This window comes from Sminthopsis crassicaudata, chromosome 5 (assembly GCF_048593235.1).
Source record: "Sminthopsis crassicaudata isolate SCR6 chromosome 5, ASM4859323v1, whole genome shotgun sequence".
Taxonomy (NCBI): domain Eukaryota; kingdom Metazoa; phylum Chordata; class Mammalia; order Dasyuromorphia; family Dasyuridae; genus Sminthopsis; species Sminthopsis crassicaudata.
In genome coordinates this window covers 237848455-237868684 of record NC_133621.1, presented here as the reverse complement: position 1 = coordinate 237868684, position 20230 = coordinate 237848455, and the positions used below count along the sequence as shown (strand labels likewise).

General features: G+C 32.9%; 1 protein-coding gene across 5 annotated transcripts in view; it reads right to left on the bottom strand.

Annotated features, from left to right (window-relative positions):
* Window positions 1–20230, bottom strand: part of GXYLT1 (glucoside xylosyltransferase 1) — a 52308-nt gene that overhangs the window by 11879 nt on the left and 20199 nt on the right. For 4 of the 5 annotated variants that reach the window (XM_074270566.1, XM_074270567.1, XM_074270570.1 and 1 more), the window contains 2 exons: window positions 14657–14782; window positions 11666–11917 (listed from right to left, as the gene is read on the bottom strand). In XM_074270566.1, coding sequence (XP_074126667.1) covers window positions 11666–11917; window positions 14657–14782 — 378 coding nt within the window. The remainder of the gene's footprint in view (window positions 1–11665; window positions 11918–14656; window positions 14783–20230) is intronic. The other variant, XM_074270568.1, reaches the window with a different exon arrangement.

The window sequence follows — 20230 nt, the reverse complement described above, 5'->3', positions numbered from 1 at the left end:
TTTTCTCCTAATTTGCTTATAGTATCCTCCTTTATATCTAAAACATGAACCTATTTTATCTTGGTATAGGGTATCAATACCTAGTTTCTGCTATATTATTTTCCAATTTTTTCAGCAATTTTTGTCAAATGGTGAGTTTTTATGCCAAAAGCTTGAGTCTTTAAGTTTATAAACACTAAATTACTATAGTCATTAACAACTGTATCTTGTGAACCTAACTTATTGTACTGACTACTCTATTTCCTAGCCAGTACCAAATGGTTTTTATGACCAGCTTTATAATATAGTTTTAGGTCTGGTAAAACTAGGCCACCTTCATTTGCATTTTTTTCCATAAATTCTCTTGAATTTCTTCACCTTTTGTTCTTCCAGATGAACTTCCTTTGTATTCTTTTTAGCTCTGTAAAGTAATTTCTTGGCAATTTGATTAGTATGGCATTGAATAAATAGATTGATTTAGATAGAATTGTCATTTTGATTATATTATTATTATATATTTATATATATTATCATATTATATTTTATATTAGCTTAGCCTATCCATAAGCACTTAATATTTTTCCAATCATTAAGATCTAATTTTATTTGTGTGAAAAGTGTTTTGTTTATTCTCTAGGATTCTCTAAGTCTACCATTATATCAACTGCAAAGAGTGATATTTTGGTTTCCTCATTACCCACTCTAATTCCTTTAATTTCTTTTTCTTCTCTTATTAGACTAAAGCTAATATTTCTAATACAATATAAAACAGTAATGATGATAGTGGGCAACTTTGTTTCATCCCTGATCTTATTGGGGTGAGAATGCTTCTAAGTTATCCTCATTAAATATGATTCTTACTGCTACTCACCATTTTAAGGAAAACTCCATTTATTCCTATGCTCTCTAGTGTTTTTAATAGGAAGGGGTGTTGGATTTTTTCAAATGCTTTTTCTGCATTTACATTGAGATAATCATATGATTTCTGTTAGTTTGGTATTGATACAGTCAAATACATTAATACTTTTCCTAATATTGAACCACCCCTGCATTCCTGGCATAAATGCTACTTGGTCATGGTGTATTATCCTGGTAACAATTTCCTGTAATTTTTTTGAAAAAATTTTATTTAAGATTTTTGCATCAATATTCATTAAGGAAATTGGTCTATAATTTTCTTTCCAGTTTAACCCTACCTGGTTTAATTATCAATATCATATCTGTATCCTAAAAGGAATTCCTTTCTCTATTTTTCCAAATATTTGCATAGTATTGGAATTAATTATTCTTTAAATGTTTGGCAGAATTCACTTGTAAATGTATCTGGCCCTGAAGATTTTTCTTAGAGGATTGATTAATAGTTTGTTCAACTTATTTTTCTAAAATGGACTACTGAATTTATTTATTTCCTTTTCTGTTAATGTGGGCAATCTATATTTTTAAAGTATGCCTCAATTTCACTTATGTTATCAGATTTATTGGCATACAGTTAGGCAAAATAGCTCATAATTATTGTTCCAATTTCCTATTCACTGATGGAAAATTTACCCTTTTCATTTTTGATAGTAGCAATTTGATTTTTTTCTATTCTTTCTCTAATCAAATTAACTAAAAGTTTATCTATTTTATTGGTTTTTTTCATAAAACCAATTCTTAGTTTGGTTTATTAGTTCAATAGTTTTCTTACTTTCAATTTTATTAATTTTCTCTTTCATTTTCAGAATTTCAAATGTGATATTTAATTAGGGGGAGGGTTAATTTATTATTCTAGTTTTTTTAGTTCAACTAAGCATCTAGAGATATAAAATTTCTTCTAAGAACTGCTTTGGCTGCATTCCATAAATTTTGGTATGTTGTCTCATTATTATCACTCTTGGATGAAATCATTGATTGCTTCCATAATTTGCTGTTTCACTCACTCATTCTTTAGGATTAGATAATTTAGGGACTTCCAGGGATGGAGCCAAGATGGCAGAGGACACACATTTCTTTCTGACCTTCTCCTACAACCCTCAGACCAATTAGCAAATTCAGCCTCTGAATTAGCTCTGGATCAGCAGAATCCATGAATATTGGGAGTGCAAAAATGGAGGGTGGAGGCCAAGGACAAGCAGGCTGAGCACAGATGCCAGTGCAAACAGTACAAAGTTGGGGAGGTGGAGAATCTACAAGGAGGAATCTACAGCAGCAGTGTTGGCTATTCTGCCCTCGTTGCAAGCCAGTAGATCAGCAGAGAAGTTTTAAACATCCAACACAAACACAAATAGTAAACAGAGGACCCCAAAACATCAGAATCCCATGGGAAGCTGGCCATGTCCACTCAACATCGGGAAAGCGTCAGCACTGGGATTGAGTCAGCATTGACTCAGCCTAGAGGGCTGTGTATAGAGGAAGCTTGAAAAACCTCTCTGCCCTAAAAACAGACCTCAATTTTAAAAACACTTGAATAAACAAGCAAAGAGAATTATGACAATAGAAAGTTTTTATAATGAAAGAGAAGAACAGATTTCAAATCCTGAGGAGACTAAAAGCAGATCGTCTCCAGATGAAGGCCCAAAAGGAGATATAATCTGGTTTCCATCACACAAGGCTCTCCTAGAAGAAATTAAAAAGGATGTTAAAAGACAGCTAGAAGAAAAAAGGGGAAAAGAAATGAAAATGTGTAAGAGGGTTTGGAAAAGGCATATAACATTACAAGAACGATTTGATAAAAATGGAAAAAGAAAACAGCTCCCAGAAAAACAGAACTTGTGAAGCAGAAAAAGAAAATAATTCTTTAAAAACAGAATCTGGGAAATGGAAAAAAATTTCATAGATCAAAACAACTCATTTTAAAAAATCAACTGACAAATATAAAAAGTAAAAATAAAGTAAATGAAAAAAAAAATCACCAAAATTCAGAACTGAACAAATGGAAATGAATGAAACAATAAGCATCAGTCAAGCAAAACCAAAAAAATGAAAAAACAGAAAATGTAAAATACCTAATTAGGAAAACAAGTGACCTGGAAAACAGATCTAGGAGAGACACTCTAAGGATTATTGGACTCCCTGAAGACCATGATGAGAAAAAGAGCCTAGACACTATTTTTCAGGAAATCATCATTATGCTTCTTTTGAGTTCTATATTTGGGGGTCAAATTTTTTGTTAGCTCTGGTCATTTTATTAGAAATAAATAGAATTCACCTAATTCATTGAATGTCCATCTTCTTTCCTGAAAGAAAATGCTCAGTTTAGAAGGATAATTTATTCTTGGCTGCATTCCAAGTCCCTTCACTTTTCAGAATATCAGATTCTAGGCCCTTCAATCCTTTAAAGTGGAAGCTACTAGATCCTGAGTAATCCTTATTGTAGCTCCTCCATATTTGAATTCTTTCTTTCTGGCTGCTTGTAATATTTTTTCCTTGGTCTAACAGCTCTGAGATTTGGTCATGATATTCCATGGGGTTTTAATTTGGGGATCTTTTTTCAGGAGATGTTCAGTGAATTCTTTCAATGGCTATTTTACCTTCTGATTCCATGACATCAGGGCAGTTCTCTTTCACAATTTCCTGAAAAATAGTGTCTAAGCTCTTTTTTTTCATTCCAGGAATGAAGGGCAGGTTCAATACTAGGAAAATTATTAGCATAATTGACTATATCAACCAAATTAACAAAAAACAAGATTATCTCAATAGGTGCAGAAAAAGCATTTGACAAAATCCAACACCCATTCCTATTGAAAACACTACAGAGTATAGGAATAAGTGGACTTTTCCTTAAAACAGTCAGTAGCATCTATTTAAAACCATCAGCAAGCATCATATGTAGTGGGGATAGATTTTCCAATAAAATCAGGGGTGAAACAAAGTTGTCCACTATCACCATTACTATTCAATACTGTATTAGAAATGCTAGCTTTGGCAATAAGAGAAGAAAAAGAGATTAAAGGAATTAGAGTAGGTAAGGAAGAAACCAGATTATCATTCTTTGCAGATGATATGATTGTATACTTAGAGAACTCTAGAGAATCAACTAAAAAGCTATTAGAAATAATCCACAACTTTAGCAAAATTGCAGGATACAAAATAAATCCACATAAATCATCATTTTTATACATCATTAGCAAAATCCAACAGCAAGATATACAAAGAGAAATTCTATTTAAAATAACTGTCGATACTATAAAATATTTGGGAATCTATCTGCCAAGGGAAACTATATGAAGAAAACTACAAAACACTTTCCACACAAATAAAGTCACATCTAAGCAACTGGAAAAAATTGGATTGGTTGATCAAATAAAATAAAGATGACAATACTACCTAAACTATATCAATCAAACTTTCAAGAAACTATTTTACTGACCTAGAAAAAAATAACAAAATTCATCTGAAAGAACAAAAAGTCTAGAATTTCAAGGGAATTAATGAAAAGAAAAACAAATGAAGGTGACACCTAGCTGTACCAGATCTAAAACTATATTATAAAGCAGTGGTCATCAAAACCATTTGGTATTGGCTAAGAAATAGAACAGTTGATCAGTGGAATATGTTAGGTTCTGTGAACCTATAAGTTAATAACTATAAGCAATCTAGTATTCCTCCAACCCAAAGGCTCCAGCTTTTGGGATAAGAATTCACTACTTGACAAAAACTTCTGGGAAAATTGTAAACTAGTATGGCAGAAACAAGGCATTGACCCACACCTCACACCATTTAAAAGATAAGGTTGAAATGGGTTCATGATCTAGACATAAAGCATGATATTACAAATAAATTAGAAGAACATAGGATAGTTTACCTCTCAGTTTAATGGAGGAGTAGAACTAGAGTTCATTATTGATCACAAAATAGATATTTTGATTATATTAAGTTAAAAAGTTTTTGTACAAACAAAACTAATGCAGACAAGATTAGAAGGGAAGTAATAAACTGAGGAAACATTTTATATTCAAAGGTTCTGATAAAGGCTTCATTTTAAAAATATATAGAGAATTGACTCAAATTTATAATAATTCAAGTCATTTTCCAATTGATAATGGTCAAAGGATATGAATAGACAATTTTCAAATGATGAAATTGAAACTATTTGTAGTCATATGAAAAGGTGTTCCAAATCACTATTGATGAGAGAAATATAAATTAAGACAACTCTCAGATACCACTACACACCTGTCAGATTGGCTAAGATGACAGGAACAAATAATGATGATTGTTGGAGGGGATGTGGGAAAACTGGGACACTGATGCATTGTTGGTGGAGTTGTGAAAGAATCCAACCATTCTGGAAAGCAATCTGGAATTATGCCCCCAAAGTTATCAAACTGTGCATACCCTTTGACCCAGCAGTGCTATTACTGGCCTTATATCCCAAGGAAATAGTAAAAAAGGGAAAGGGACCTGTATGTGCCAAAATGTTTGTGGCAGCCCTTTTCATAGTGGCTAGAAACTGGAAAATGAAAGGATGCCCATCAATTGGAGAATGGTTGGGTAAATTATGGTATATGAATGTTATGGAATATTATTGTTCTGTAAGAAATGACCAACAGGATGAATGCAGAGGCTTGGAGAGACTTACATCAACTGATGCTGAGTGAAACGAGCAGAACTAGGAGATCATTATACACTTCAACAATGATACTGTATGAGGATGTATTCTGATGGAAGTGGATATCTTCAACATAAAGAGCTAATCCAATTCCAATTGATCAATGATGGACAGAATCAGCCACATCCAGAAAAGGAACACTGGGAAATGAGTGTAAACTGTGAGCATTTTTTGTTTTTTCTCCCCAAATTATTTTTACCTTCCGAATACAATTCTTCCTTTGCAACAACAACAAAATTTGGTTCTGCACATATATATTGTACCTAGGACATACTAGAAGATATTTAATATGTATGGGAATGCCTGCCATCTAGGGGAGGGGGTGGAGGGAAGGAGGGGAAAAATTTGGAACAGAAGGGAGTACAAGGGATAATGTTGTAAAAAAAATTACCTATGCATATGTACTGTCAAAAAAAAAAGTTATAATTATAAAATTGATTTTAAAAAAATGATCACCTATAATAATTCAAGCCATTTTCCAATTGATAATGGTCAAAGGATATGAATAGACAATTATCAGAAAAAGAAATTGAAACTATTTGTGAAAATAGTTTTTTTGTGAAACTATTTGTTCCAAATCACTATTGATCATAGAAATACAAATTAAGACAACTCTAAGATACCATTACCCACCTCTCAGGTTGGCTAAGATGACAGAAAACGAAAATGACCAATGTTGTATGGGATGTGGAAAACTGGAACACTGATATATTGTTGGTGGAACTGTGAACGGATCCAACCATTTTGGAGAGCAATTTTTAACTTGTAAAGGGCTGAAACTCTTCAGTTAATGCACTGAAGTCAGACAACCGAACACTTAAGGCTAATTACCGATTGGACAATACTCTATTGGAATATGCTTGGAAAATGACCCTTCCCACTATCCTGTGCTGGCCCAACCGTTTGGTGTATATAGAGAATTGCAGGAGGGACTAGGGGGTGGAGTAAGACTAGCCAGGGTCACTTCTGGCCGGGAAATGAAGAGGAGAGGTTGCGGAGATCCTGCACATCTGTTCCCTTCACTTCTACCGCTAAAGACTAAGGAAAAAAACCAGGGACTTTTGCTTATCCTTATTCTGGCTGATTCTAAGGTATCCAGGGTTCTAACGTGGTCATCACAGGAACTATATTCAAAAAGTTATCAAACTGTGCATACCCTTTGATTCAGCAGTGTTTCTATTGGGATTATATCTCAAAGAGATCTTAAAGGAGCGAAAAGGATCCACATGTGCAAAAATGTTTATGCAGTCCTTTTTGCAGTGGCAAGAAAATGGAAACTGAGTGGATGCCCATCAATTGGAGAATGGCTGAATAAATTATGGTATATGAATTTTATGGAATACTATTGTTCTGAAAGAAACAACCAGCAGGATGATTTCAGAGAGGCAAGGAGAGACTTACATGAACTGATGCTAAGTGAAATAAGCAAAACCAGGAGATCATTATACACAGCAACACTAAGACTATAAAATGATCAATTCTGAAAGATGTGGTCTCTTCAACAATGAGATGATTAACACCAGTGCCACGTGTTCAGTGATGAAGAGAGCCATCTACGCCCAGAGAGAGGACTGTGAGAACTAAGTGTGGAACACAACATAGCTTTCTTACTTTCTCCATTTTTTGCTTGAATTTTATTTTCTTTCTCAGTTTTTTCTTTCTTCTTGATTTGATTTTTCTTGTACAACAAGATAACTATAAATATGTATACCCAATTGGATTTAACATATATTTTAACACATTTAACATGTATTGGACTATCTACCAGCTAGGGGAGGGGATGGGGGGAAGGAGGGGAAAATTTGGAACAAAAGCTTTTGCAAGAGTAAATGTTGAAAAATTACCCATGCAAAACTGGAAATTAGTATGCCAGAAATTAGATATGGACCTACACTTAACACCATATACCAAGATAAGATCAAAATTGGTCCATGATTTAGGCATAAAGAATGAGATCAAAAATAGATTAGAGGAACAGAGGATACTCTTCCTCTCAGACCTGTGGAGAACTGGAGATCATTATTGATCACAAAATAGAAGATTTTGATTACATCAAATTAAAAAGTTTCTGTACAAACAATACTAATTCAAACAAGATTAGAAGGGAAGTAACAAATTGGGAAAATATTTTTATAGTTAAAGGTTCTGATAAAGGTCTCATTTCTAAAATATATAGAGAATTGATCCTAATTTATAAGAAATCAAACCATTCCCCAATTGATAAATGGTCAAAGGATATGAACAGACAATTCTCAGATAATGAAATTGAAATTATATCCACTCATATGAAAGTGTTCCAAATCACTACTGATCAGAGAAATGCAAATTAAGACAACTCTGAGATATCACTACATGTCTGTCAGATTGGCTAAGATGATAGGAACAAATAATGATGAATGTTGGAGGGGCTGTGGGAAAACTGGGACACTGATGCATTGCTGGTGGAGTTGTGAAAGGATCCGGCCATTTTGGAGAGCTATCTGGAATTATGCCCAAAAAGTTATCAAACTGTGCATACCCTTTGATCCAGCAGTGCTACTACTGGGCTTATATCCCAAAGAAATACTAAAGAGGGAAAAGGGACCTGTGTGTGCCAAAATGTTTGTAGCAGCTCTTTTCGTAGTGGCTAGAAACTGGAAGACGAATGGATGTCCATCAATTGGAGAATGGTTGGGTAAATTATGGTATATGAAGGCTATGGAATATTATTGCTCTGTAAGAAATGACCAGCAGGATGAATTCAGAAAGGCTTGGAGAGACTTGCATGAACTGATGCTGAGTGAAATGAGCAGAGAAGATTACTATACACTTCAACAACAATACTGTATGAGGATGTATTCTGATGGAAGTGGAAATCTTCAACATAAAGAAGATCCAACTCACTTCCAGCTGATCAGTGATGGACCGAAACAACTACACCCAGAGAAGGAACACTGGAAATTGAATGTAAAATATTAGCACTACTGTCTATCTACTCAGGTTACTTATACCTTCGGAATCCAATACTTAACATGCAACAAGAAAATTGGATTTACACACATATATTATATCTAGGTTATACTGTAACACATGTAAAATGTATGAGATTGCCTATCATCTAGGGGAGGGAGTTGAGGGAGGGGAAAATCTGGAAAAATGAATACAAGGGATAATGTTATAAAAAAATTACTCATGCATATATACTGTCAAAAATGTATAATTATAAAATTAATTAAAAAAAAAAGAAAAATTACCCATGCATATGTTTTTAAGTAAAAAGCTTTAATTAATAAAAAAAAATTTCATTCAAATGAAAAACAAAAAGGATTAGATAATATAGTTTCCAATTAATTTTTGGTCTATTTTTCTCTGGCTCTTTGCTACATATAATTTTTACAGCATCATGATCTGAGAAAGATGCATTTACTATTGCTGCCTTTCTGCATTTGATTTTGAGGGGTTTGTGCCCTAATATAGGGTCAATTCTTGTGTAGGTTCCATATATCACCAAGAAAAAAAGTATATTCCTTTCTGTCCTCTTTCAATTTTCTCCAAAGGTGACTTTTCTCAACTTTTATTTACACCCTTAACTTTTTTTTTTCCTAAAATTTTATTTACCTCCTTAATTTTTTTAAAAAAATTTATTTTGTGATGGCAGAAACTAGGCATGGACCCACATTTAACACCTCATACTAAGATTAGATCAAAATGGGTCCAAGATTTAGGCATAAAGAATGAAATCATAAATAAATTGGAGGAACATGGGATAGTTTACCTCTCAGACTTGTGGAGGAGGAAGGAGTTTGTGTCCAAGGGAGAACTAGAGACCATTATTGATCACAAAATAGAACATTTTGATTACAACAAATTAAAAAGTTTCTGCACAAACAAAACTAATGCAAACAAGATTAGAAAGCAAGTAACAAATTGGGAAAACATTTTTACAGTTAAAGGTTCTGATAAAGGCCTCATCTCCAAAATATACAGAGAATTGACTTTAATTTATAAGAAATCAAGACATTCTCCAAATTGATAAATGATATGAATAGACAATTTTCAAATGATGAAGTTGAAACTATTTCCACTCATGAAAGAGTGTTCCAAATCACTAATGATCAGAGAAATGCAAATTAAGACAACTCTGAGATATCACTACACACCTGTCAGATTGGCTAAGATGACAGGAACAAATAATGATGAATGTTGGAGGGGATGTGGGAAAACTGGGACACTGATGCATTGCTGGTGGAGTTGTGAAAGAATCCAACCATTCTGGAGAGCAATCTGGAATTATGCTCAAAAAGTTATCAAAATGTACATACCCTTTGACCCAGCAGTGCTATTACTGGCCTTATATCCCAAGGAAATAGTAAAAAAGGGAAAGGGACCTGTAGATGCCAAAATGTTTGTGGCAGCCCTTTTCATAGTGGCTAGAAACTGGAAAATGAATGGATGTCCATCAATTGGAGAATGGTTGGGTAAATTATGGTATATGAATGTTATGGAATATTATTGTTCTGTAAGAAATGACCAACAGGAAGAATACAGAGAGGTTTGGAGAGACTTACATCAACTGATGCTGAGTGAAACGAGCAGAACTAGGAGATCATTATACACTTCAACAATGATACTGTATGAGGATGTATTCTGATGGAATTTTATATCTTCAACATAGAGAAGAGCTAATCCAATTCCAATTGATCAATGATGGACAGAATCAGCCACATCCAGAAAAGGAACACTGGGAAATGAGTGTAAACTGTGAACATTGTTTTGCTTTGTTTTGTTTTTCTTCCCAGATTATTTTTACCTTCCGAATACAATCTTTCCTTTGCAACAACAACAACAACAAAAAAATTCGGTTCTGCACATATATATTGTACCTAGGATATACTATAAGATATTTAATATGTATGGGAATGCCTGCCATCTAGGGGAGGGAGTGGAGGGAAGGATGGGAAAAATTTGAAACAGAAAGGAGTACAAGGGATAATGTAAAAAAATATATATATATATATATATTACCTATGCATATGTACTGTCAAAGAAAATCTTATAATTATAAAAATTAATTTAAAAAAAATTACAAAAACAAAAACAAAAATTATTTTGTGGTTCAATTTATCTAGTTCTAATTGAGGTTGAGATATCTCCAGTAGTTTAATTATCTTCTACTTGCAGTTCTCTTAATTTCTCTTCTAGAAATATGGATGCTTATACCACTTGGTGCATATATGTTTAGAAAGGTGGATCCCAAGTTACCAAGCTCAGTGGAGAGATCTGTAAGGTTTGTACAAATCTTCCGATCATGAAGGTGTTACATAATTTGAGTATTTAAAAAGGGAGTTGGTGAGATTTAGGGTAATCTCCCTCTACTGAAACAGTAAAAGGGGGACTATCCTTACAGAATTAGGATTGTCAGGACAGGGCCAATAGGAGATAAGGTTATGTTGTCACTGGTCACTATAAATAAAGGATGGAGAGAATGGATAAATTTCCACTGTAGATGCTAGGGAATAAACAGTGGGCCAGTGAGATCTACAAGCCAACTAGAATCAGAGGGATAAACCCCCAGCAAATTGATTCCCACAGGACTGTATGAGTTATCAGTCTGGCATCCTTTACAATTCATGATAGAAACCTCAGAAAGGAGTGGTGAGAAGGTCCATATTTTGGGGACCATATTAACAGGGGAATCATTAGAAAAAAGAAGGTTTCATTCTTTCCAAATTGACCCAGTGAGCATGGAGAACTTGGAAAGTAAAGTTTATTTACTGAAGTAATTTCCCATCCCTAATATAAGGGCTTTTGTTAAAAGCTATAAGTTCAGCCTTCTAAGGTAGAACAGAGGGGCCAAGAATGCCAAGTCAATTATCTCCAAGAGAGAAGTACTTGAATAACCAGAGTAGTGAGTTTCATGTAGCATGAAGTTAGAGCTGTGAATAAATCAGAGAGCCTTAGGGATAAGGAAAGAATCATAGGATTTTAGTCCACTAAAGGCATTTCCTACTTCTGTTCTTCTGGTCTAATATTTTAAGAGAAAAAGAAACCTTAGAAACAAAATTTCAAGAAATAACAATGTGACATTTCCAATAACTACTCGTGTGACTAATTTACCTTGAAATATTTCCTTCTCATTCGAGTCATATTCATTAACATAACTCCAGAATTTATTCCAGTTTTTCCATAGTATGGATGTCTGGCAAAGCGATTATACCAACCAATCCGAGGTTCTTCATGCTCTGGTGCCATGGCAGCAATTTGTGTGGAATTAAATTTCTTTAGCAGTGACCAAATATCATCAACAGGGCGCAAAAAAAGAATATCTGTGTCAACATATAGTAGTGAGTCAACTTCTTTCAGGATTAACTGTAAAAAAAGATATTTGAAGAATTAATTATAATTCCTATTTGCTTGGAGGGAAAAATGTTCTGTTTTGATCATATATAAATTTCAATTATATATTCATATTACCTTAAGGAAAAAGAATGAAAATCTGGCTCACAGATTTTTTCAAAACCTAATTTTTTTCACTCTAATCATTACACACATATATTATTACAAACTTTTTAAATGTAGTAATTCTCAACAAAAACAAATATTTTAAAAATTGTCCAGTGTTCCAGAGTTTTTGGAAGGATTACAGGGGGTGAAATATAAGTAGCATTATAGATTTAAAACTAGAAAGGTCTTCAGAATAAGCCAGTTAGTCCCACTTTACAAATGGGGAAACTGAGGCTCAGGAGGTTAACGAATTTCTTCAAGGTTACACAGGTAGTAAGTGAGATAAGATCTCTGGGCCTCATTATCTGCACTACCAAAATATCCTTAGTAATTCTGGCCTTTGCCATCCATTCTTCAGTTAAACTTTCTCCTTTGTGCTGTCTCCTCCAATTAAAAGTATGAGTTCTTTGAAAGCACTCTCAATTCTGATTTTTCTATTTTGATACCTAAAAGTGAACACATTTCAGGTCACTTTTATTTCAGCTTTCTTTTATTCATTCATATAATCTATAATTGCTATGCATTACTTGATAATGATTTAAAGAATGAGGAAGAAAAACTAAACCATTAAAGTAGATCATTCAATTTAGAAACATAAATATCAAAGATTGATTTATCATTGGATCATATATTTAAAAAGATAAGTTTCCTCATATGTAAAATGAGAAGATTTATACTAACATTTCATGAATAATTTATGAGGAAATTCCTTTGCAAATCTTAAAACAATTGCAAGAACAGGCTGAGGGCCTAACTAAGCTATTCCTTCATAACTCCAATTTTCATTTTGATTTTGAAAATTCCATTTTTACACAATAATATACTGTTAAGTGTTTAGAGATTGCCATCCACTCAATCAACTGGAGACAAACATAAAGTTTATGATTGAAGGGAGAATAACCAGAAATTAAGATAATTATTTCAGCATTGAGAGTGCCTTTGAAAAAAAAATTACCAGTTTGTTGTTTTGTCTTGGTTCCCTCTCTTCTCCCCCCACAAAGATTAGTACTTTTCATCTCATTTTCTGAAAACTAGAGAAACTTTATCCAAGGGTTATCATACAGGAAAGCATGGATTATTTTACATCCAACTCTAGTTAAAAATAGATGTAGTTATAGTGAATATAAAAGACGAATCCAGGAAACTTTAAGGAAGCATGTTCACGATACAGGTATGAAACAGATTACATCAGTAATCTTAGGATATGAAACAAATTACATCAGTAAAAGAATTTTATGTTACACAAGAATCGATTGAACTTTTAAGTCGTGGGAGGGGGAACAGATATGAAAACATAATTAATTCAAGGCAACTTTAGAGTAATAAAAATAAAAGTTGTAACAAATAAAGTGTAAAATTAAGTGAGAATTTATACCACTTTGTAACGAAACACTGCTCAAAATTTTGAGTAAGCCTTTTGTTATTTCTAAACTCTTAATTTATATTCCCCTTGATGAATGGGAAGAACAAGGGAGGACATGGGAAAAAGTCTGAAGAGGGATGAGAAAGATCAGACTATTTCATACGTTATAAAGTGGAATAGATTTTGGTCTTAAACATATTATGTTAATAATAAAATTCTTTTAATTAGGAATCACAAAGACATGGAATTTCTTTTTCATTTAATGTAACTCCACTGCACATGTTTGTGTTTGTGTTTGTGGTGACATTATTTTCCATATCAATATTGGTTAACAAGGTCTGACAAGGGCCTCTTTAAATAGGCACTTTCTTTTCTTGAGCCTAAGACCTTTAATTGCCATAATCAGATGCTTTCTTGAAGATGTTGATTTTCTTAAATTTTTACCACTTCAACATTTGGTGCAGATGGCAAATCACAAATGTTTACTCATGAACAACTCTAGTCCCATGTTCTTCCATAAATTTCCCATTATCAATGTGCTGGAGGCCTTCCTCTATATCTCTTTTGTACCTTATGGATATTAATGAAGCAGGTATACAGTCTTTTGCTATTTTTTTGTCTTTTCAAAGATTAGATCTCCTTATCTCAGTCAGGCTTGAAGTACAGGAGCTTTTCAAATTCCACTCTAATTCACAGAAGATCTTTGACCTGCACTATTTTTGGCCTGCACCAGATAATTCCTTTTGGCAGCTTGGTTTCCTCCCTACCAACCTTACTCTTGGGGACTCACCAATTAATGCTAAGCCTAGTAAGGCCACTTAACTAACTCAGAGTACAGAAGATCAACAAATCCACCAGTCTCAGTCTCTCCATGAGTAGGGATTATAGAGATGCATGACTACTGGACCCATCGCTTTCACAAAACAAAACCCAACTTCTTTTTTTATATCAGTATTGTGATATCTTTTATCCTGTTTAAGATCACAGGATCACAAATGTATATCTAGAAGAGCTGAAAGAGATTCTTAGACTGTAGAAGTTCAACTCCCTTATTTTACAGATGAGCAAACTGAGGCCAAACTTATTTTACAGATGAGCAAACTGAGAGTTCTCCTGTGTGATTCTATTGCCTACTCACATGTTCAATTTCTAATACTGAGTAACACTGAAAAATATAACTTGATTAAAAAAAATTGCTTATAAAACAGCTTTTCAGCATTGTCTCTTTTTAAAGAACTTACTGGCAAAAACAATCTTTGTGAAGCACATGGTTTAAAGAGTTTTTTCCATTCTGCTGCATTCTCAGTCGGAAAAGTTATTGGATATATAATGTAATTAAATGTCTGCAGAAATTTCCAGCCATCGAGCTAAGATAAAAACAATAGCAGCAAAGGAGAAAAAAGTTTAGTCTTCTATTTTATTTTTAAAACCAGATCAATGAATCAACAAACTTTTATCAAGCACAAGAAACTATTGGAAAATATAAAGACAAAAGTGAAACAGTTCAATATTAGACTTCCTCAAATGAATTTGTACTTTTCAAGGAACTAGAGAGGGTTTGAGTAATTTTAAATATAAAAATGTATCGTTTATAAAGTATTATTTTGCATAAATCATATAACAACTCATTATTGCTTATTTTTATTCAATTTCTTAATGTTATAGCATCCATAAGACATTAAAAAATAATTTAAGCATATTTTGTGATACTTATGATCTCAAAGTTTATACTCTATACTCACAACTAATAAAAATAAAACTACCAAATTCTGAAGAATTAGAATACTTAAGACAAACTATTCTGAACACTATCAATAAGCAAAAATTTATTAACTACCAAATATGCACAAGGAACTATGTTAGGTGTGAGGAATACAAAGACAAAATTGAAACTATTCTTGGCTTCCAGGAGCTTACATTCTTTTAGGAGGCAAGCAGAGACAACATATAAAACAATATATATGTTAAAAGATAATGGTGGGAAGGGTACTGGCAGCTGGAGAGATCAGAAAAGAATTCATTTAACAGGTGGTGATTGAGAAGTGGAGTGAATGTTCAGTCTGGGCATCAAGGACAGTCAGTATTAAAGCATGAAGATGAGAAATGTAGAGCTGTGTATAGAACTAGGAAAAGGTCAATTTGGCTAGAATGAAGAAAAAGTAAAGAATAATAAGGCTGGAAAAGTGAATTGGAACCAGATTGTGAAGAGTTGTAAATGCCAACAATAAAAAATGATAAAAGTAAATAAGAGTACAAGAATTTATTAAGAAAGGAAATATTAGATCCAGATGTCAGGGAAATACACCAATGGTATCAAAATGAAATAGAAACAGATCCCTGAAGCCCAAGTAATTGGCCCACAGACCCTGAATTTGACACTTATGCCAGATCTTTCTTAGCTCTCTTACCATTGTAGATTTTGTAAAGATATGAAGTGCCAATTAAAATAAAGTTCTGATCATTGAAATTCCAACTAAATCAATTTGTATTAAATTATTCGGCTAGCCAGATATGCAAATATCAATTCAAAGCTCAAAACATTCTCTACTGATATAATTAAAATTTCAACTGGTCAGGTCAGCATTTAAAACACAATCATAAACTTTTTTTCTATTAATTCAATAACAATACATTAATTAGAATCCACAAAGAATTTAAGTACAGGCATTAGATGGTGACAGATTAATTTTATATTTTTTGTCTGGCATATTTTTACAATCACTTTGAATCCCCTGAAACAATGAAGGAAAAAAATGCTATACAAGTTCTAAGTTTGTACTGGAGTCAAATCTATACTAACTAAACTTATGGCCTTTTAGGAAAATTAATTTATTTTCATAACACCATGGTACCATTTAGTTTACTGATCCAATGATCTAAAAGAATTATCATTACAAATATCTCATAATAAAATGACAAATAATAATTATTATGGCAATACCAAATTTCATTTAACTCAAAAATAATAATTCTAGTTGCCACTCTGGAGGTGGATAGCATTTTGTCATCAGAAAGAAGCTAAGTCTTTCACTTAATTTAATTTAATCTATTACACTATTATTGTTACTGTGTAAAATGTTCTCCTGCTCACTTTATTTTGCTTTATTTCCAAGTCTTCTGGTGTTTTCCTGAAACCATTCCCCTCCTCATTTGTTGCAGAACAGTAGTACTCCATCACAATCATACATCACAACTTCTGCTACTCCTTAATTAACGAGCATCTCCCCAATTTCTAATTTTTTGTTATCATGAAATGAGCTTCTGTAAATATTTATGTCTATATACATTCTTTATATTTTTCTTTGATCTCATTGGGGTATAGATCTTACCAGTCATATGGCTGGATTGAATGGTATACACAGTTTTAGATTTCTTTGGACATAAACTGAAATTGCCCTGGAGAATGGCTGGACCATTTCACCAATCCATCAACAATTCATTAGTGTACCTCTTTTCCCTCATCCCCTCCAGCATTTTGCCATTTATATTCAAACCATTGTCTTCAATTTTTGAGGGTACCACAGAGTTCTTTTAATTTGTATTTCTTTGATCATTTGGATTTAGAGAATTTTTTCATATGGTGTGAAATAACTATAGACAGCTTTGAATCTTCTGAAAACTGCCTTCATATCCTCTGACATTTGTCAATTAGAGAATTAGTCAATCAGCTCTTATTTTTATAACTTTTACTTAGTTCTCTCTACATTTGAGAAACCAAGCCTTTATCAAGGAAACAATGTAAATTTTATTGATAATACTTCATTGTCAATGGCATTTTTTAGTTTTTGCATTTTAACAAAATGCAGTTTCCCCTCATTATCTTTTAATAAAGTCTATCTTTGCTTTTGCTTTGTCCAAGATGCTATCTCTGCTTTTTTTTTTTTTTTTTTTACTTCATCTACCCCATAATAGATTGTTCTAACCTCTTATTTTAACACAGTATGTGTCTTTTTGTTTTAAGTGTGTGCCTTTAAAATAACATTGTTGAATGCCGGTTTCTAATTCATTGTGCTATCTGCTTTTATCCCATTTACACTCACATTCATGGTTATTATAATTAACTTTTACAAATTGCCAATTTTCTTCATCACATGTTCTAGTTTATCCTTTTATCTTTTTATAATGTCCCTGCCCAAAAGGCTGCTTTGTTTCTGACCTTACCTCCCTAATTTTGCCCTTCCTTTTATCAAGACCTCCTCCTACCTTTCTCTAATCCCCTTCTCCTCTTATTTTCCTATTGAGTAATTTTATTTCTCTATTTGATAAGACAGATTTTCCTATCTGAGGGTGTATATATTTTTTTCTCTTTGAACCAATTCTAGTGAGAGTATCATTTATCTTTCTATCATCACCCTTACCCTCCACTGTAAAAATTCTTCCCTTGTTGGTTTGGATTAATAACTTTTTTTTCCTTACTATGTATCCCTTTTAGAGAGTATTGAAGATAAGGATTTGAATTTTATTTAGAGCAAATGTTCTCCTTTTGTTGAAGTTGAGTACGTTTGTCTGGTTTTGATAATTTTTTATCTGATTCATTTTGATGTTCAATATGAAAGCCATTAAGTAGCTCTTTTAACTTTTACCAGGCAGCTTAATTAATTCCTGGGTATTGAAATAACACCCAAGTTTAATATTGCTATTATCACACGAAGTACACTTGGTGAAGAAGAAAAAATAGTCACTTCCTCGCACAGATAGTAGTCCCTAAAAAAATCTGTTTTCTAAAGATTCCCAGGAAGATATTAAAGAACAGCAAACCTGTTAATTCCTGACTTTTTTCAATGGTATGATAGGAAAGAGGACTTAACTCACCAGCACCTACAGTGTAGCATCAATTAAGAGTAATTTCACACTTTTTTTTTTTAAAGAAAAACTTCTTAAGTAAAATATGTAGGATAAAATATTTTGCATAACCAGAAGAGAAAAGGAAAGTCATTTTTAATGAATAGCTTTCCATTATAAATAATGATGGAGAAATCTTATCTTGCAAAAAATGGGAGAGAAATAGGAATATTTTTAAAAGAGAAAAATCACAAATTCCAAGAGTTTGGGATGGGCAAATGAGAGCATGTGGCATCGGAGTACTCCTCTTTAATAGAAAATGGTCAGAAGTAGCACTGAGATATTCTCTCAAAAAGTAGCACTGGGCCAATAAAATTGGGAGAAAGGGTGACATAAATTGGTTTTGCAGAGTGTCCTGAGACAATTCAGCAATTAAAACCTATTCAGATTTCTGTGAAATTAGCAAAAAGGTTTGGTTTTAGCCTATTTGGGTAGAAGGAAAGTGTTTAGATTTCAACTACTCCTGGGTGTGGTCTGAGGAGAGAGAAGAATGCAACATTCTTTTATGTAAGAAAATTTTCATAAAACTTTTGAGAAAATTTTTACCATTTTAACTCTTCCTTTCCCCATTTTCTCCTCTTTTTCTTTTTCACCTCTTCATTTTTTTAGATCATCCCAACATGACAGACTCACATCCATGTCCTTTCTAAATAAATTCTGTCTTAATAATAGAGGTTACATTATGATTTTTCTTTCATGTTTATCTTTTTATGCTTGAATCTCATGTTTGTCAAATTTTCTATTCAGCTCAGTTCCTTTCATCAGTAATAATTGAAAGTCCTCTATTTTATTAAATATCCCTTTTATCCCCCTAAAGTTTTTTCCAGGTAGATTATTCTTGATTAAAATCCTAGCTCTACCATATTCCAAACCCTCTAATCCTTTAATGTAAAGGTTGTCAGATTGTATGTTATCCTGACTGTAGTTTCATATCTGCCTTGTTTCTTTCTAGCTACTTGCAATATTTTCTATATAATCTTAGAACTCTGGAATTTGGCTAGAACATTCTAGGGAATTCTCATTTTCGGGGTTGGGTCTTTCAATGCTTATTTTTCTGGATCTAAGATATTAAGCCAGTTTACTTTTATAATTTCATGAAGTATTTAGTCCAGGCTCTTTTTTTTTTTTTTTTCCCCTCACAGCTTTCAGATAGGCTAATAATTCTTAAATTATCTCTCTTTGGTTTTTCCAGACTGATTATTTTTCCAATAAGATATCTAATATTTTCCTCTTTTGATTTTGCTTTATTTTTTGAACTCTCATGGAATCATTTCCATCAGTAAGTTTTTGTACCTTTTTTTTCTTTTAGTGATTCTTTTTTTTAAGGAGCTTTTCAGTTAATTTTTATGCCTTTTATCAGGAGGCCAATTCTGTTTTTTAAAAAAGCAACTTTCTCCAGTTTTGCCTTTGTTTCTTTTGTAGTTGTTGTTGTTTTTACCAACTTATCTCTTCTACCAAGGGTTAATTGTCTCTCTGTCTTTTTTGTTGTTGAGGCAATTGGGATAAGTGACTTGCCCAGAGTCACACAGCTAGGAAGTGTTAAGTGTCTGAGACCAGAGGAGCTCAGGTCCTCCTGACTTCAGAACTGGTGCTCTATTCATTGTGCCATCTAGGCTGCCTCTTAATTCTCTTTTTTATTATTAATTTTTTGCATCACATTTTTTTCCCCAATTTTTTTCTCTACCACTCAGCTCTTTCTTTAACTTCAAGAATTTTTATTGGACTCATGTCCAATTAACATTTATTTTTGAGTCTTTGCATGTTTTGACATTGTTGTCTTTTTCTCAGTTTATAACAGTTTTCCTCGTCACCAATTGTACCTTTTTATGGTCAAGTTTTTAATCTGTTCATTTTTCTAGCTTATTTCTTGACTTTGAATTTTATGTTAAAATTGGGCTCTGCTCATCAGAGGATGAGAGGCAATGTCTAAAACTTCAGGCTTTTTTATGCTTCTTTTCAGAGCTGGTTCTGGG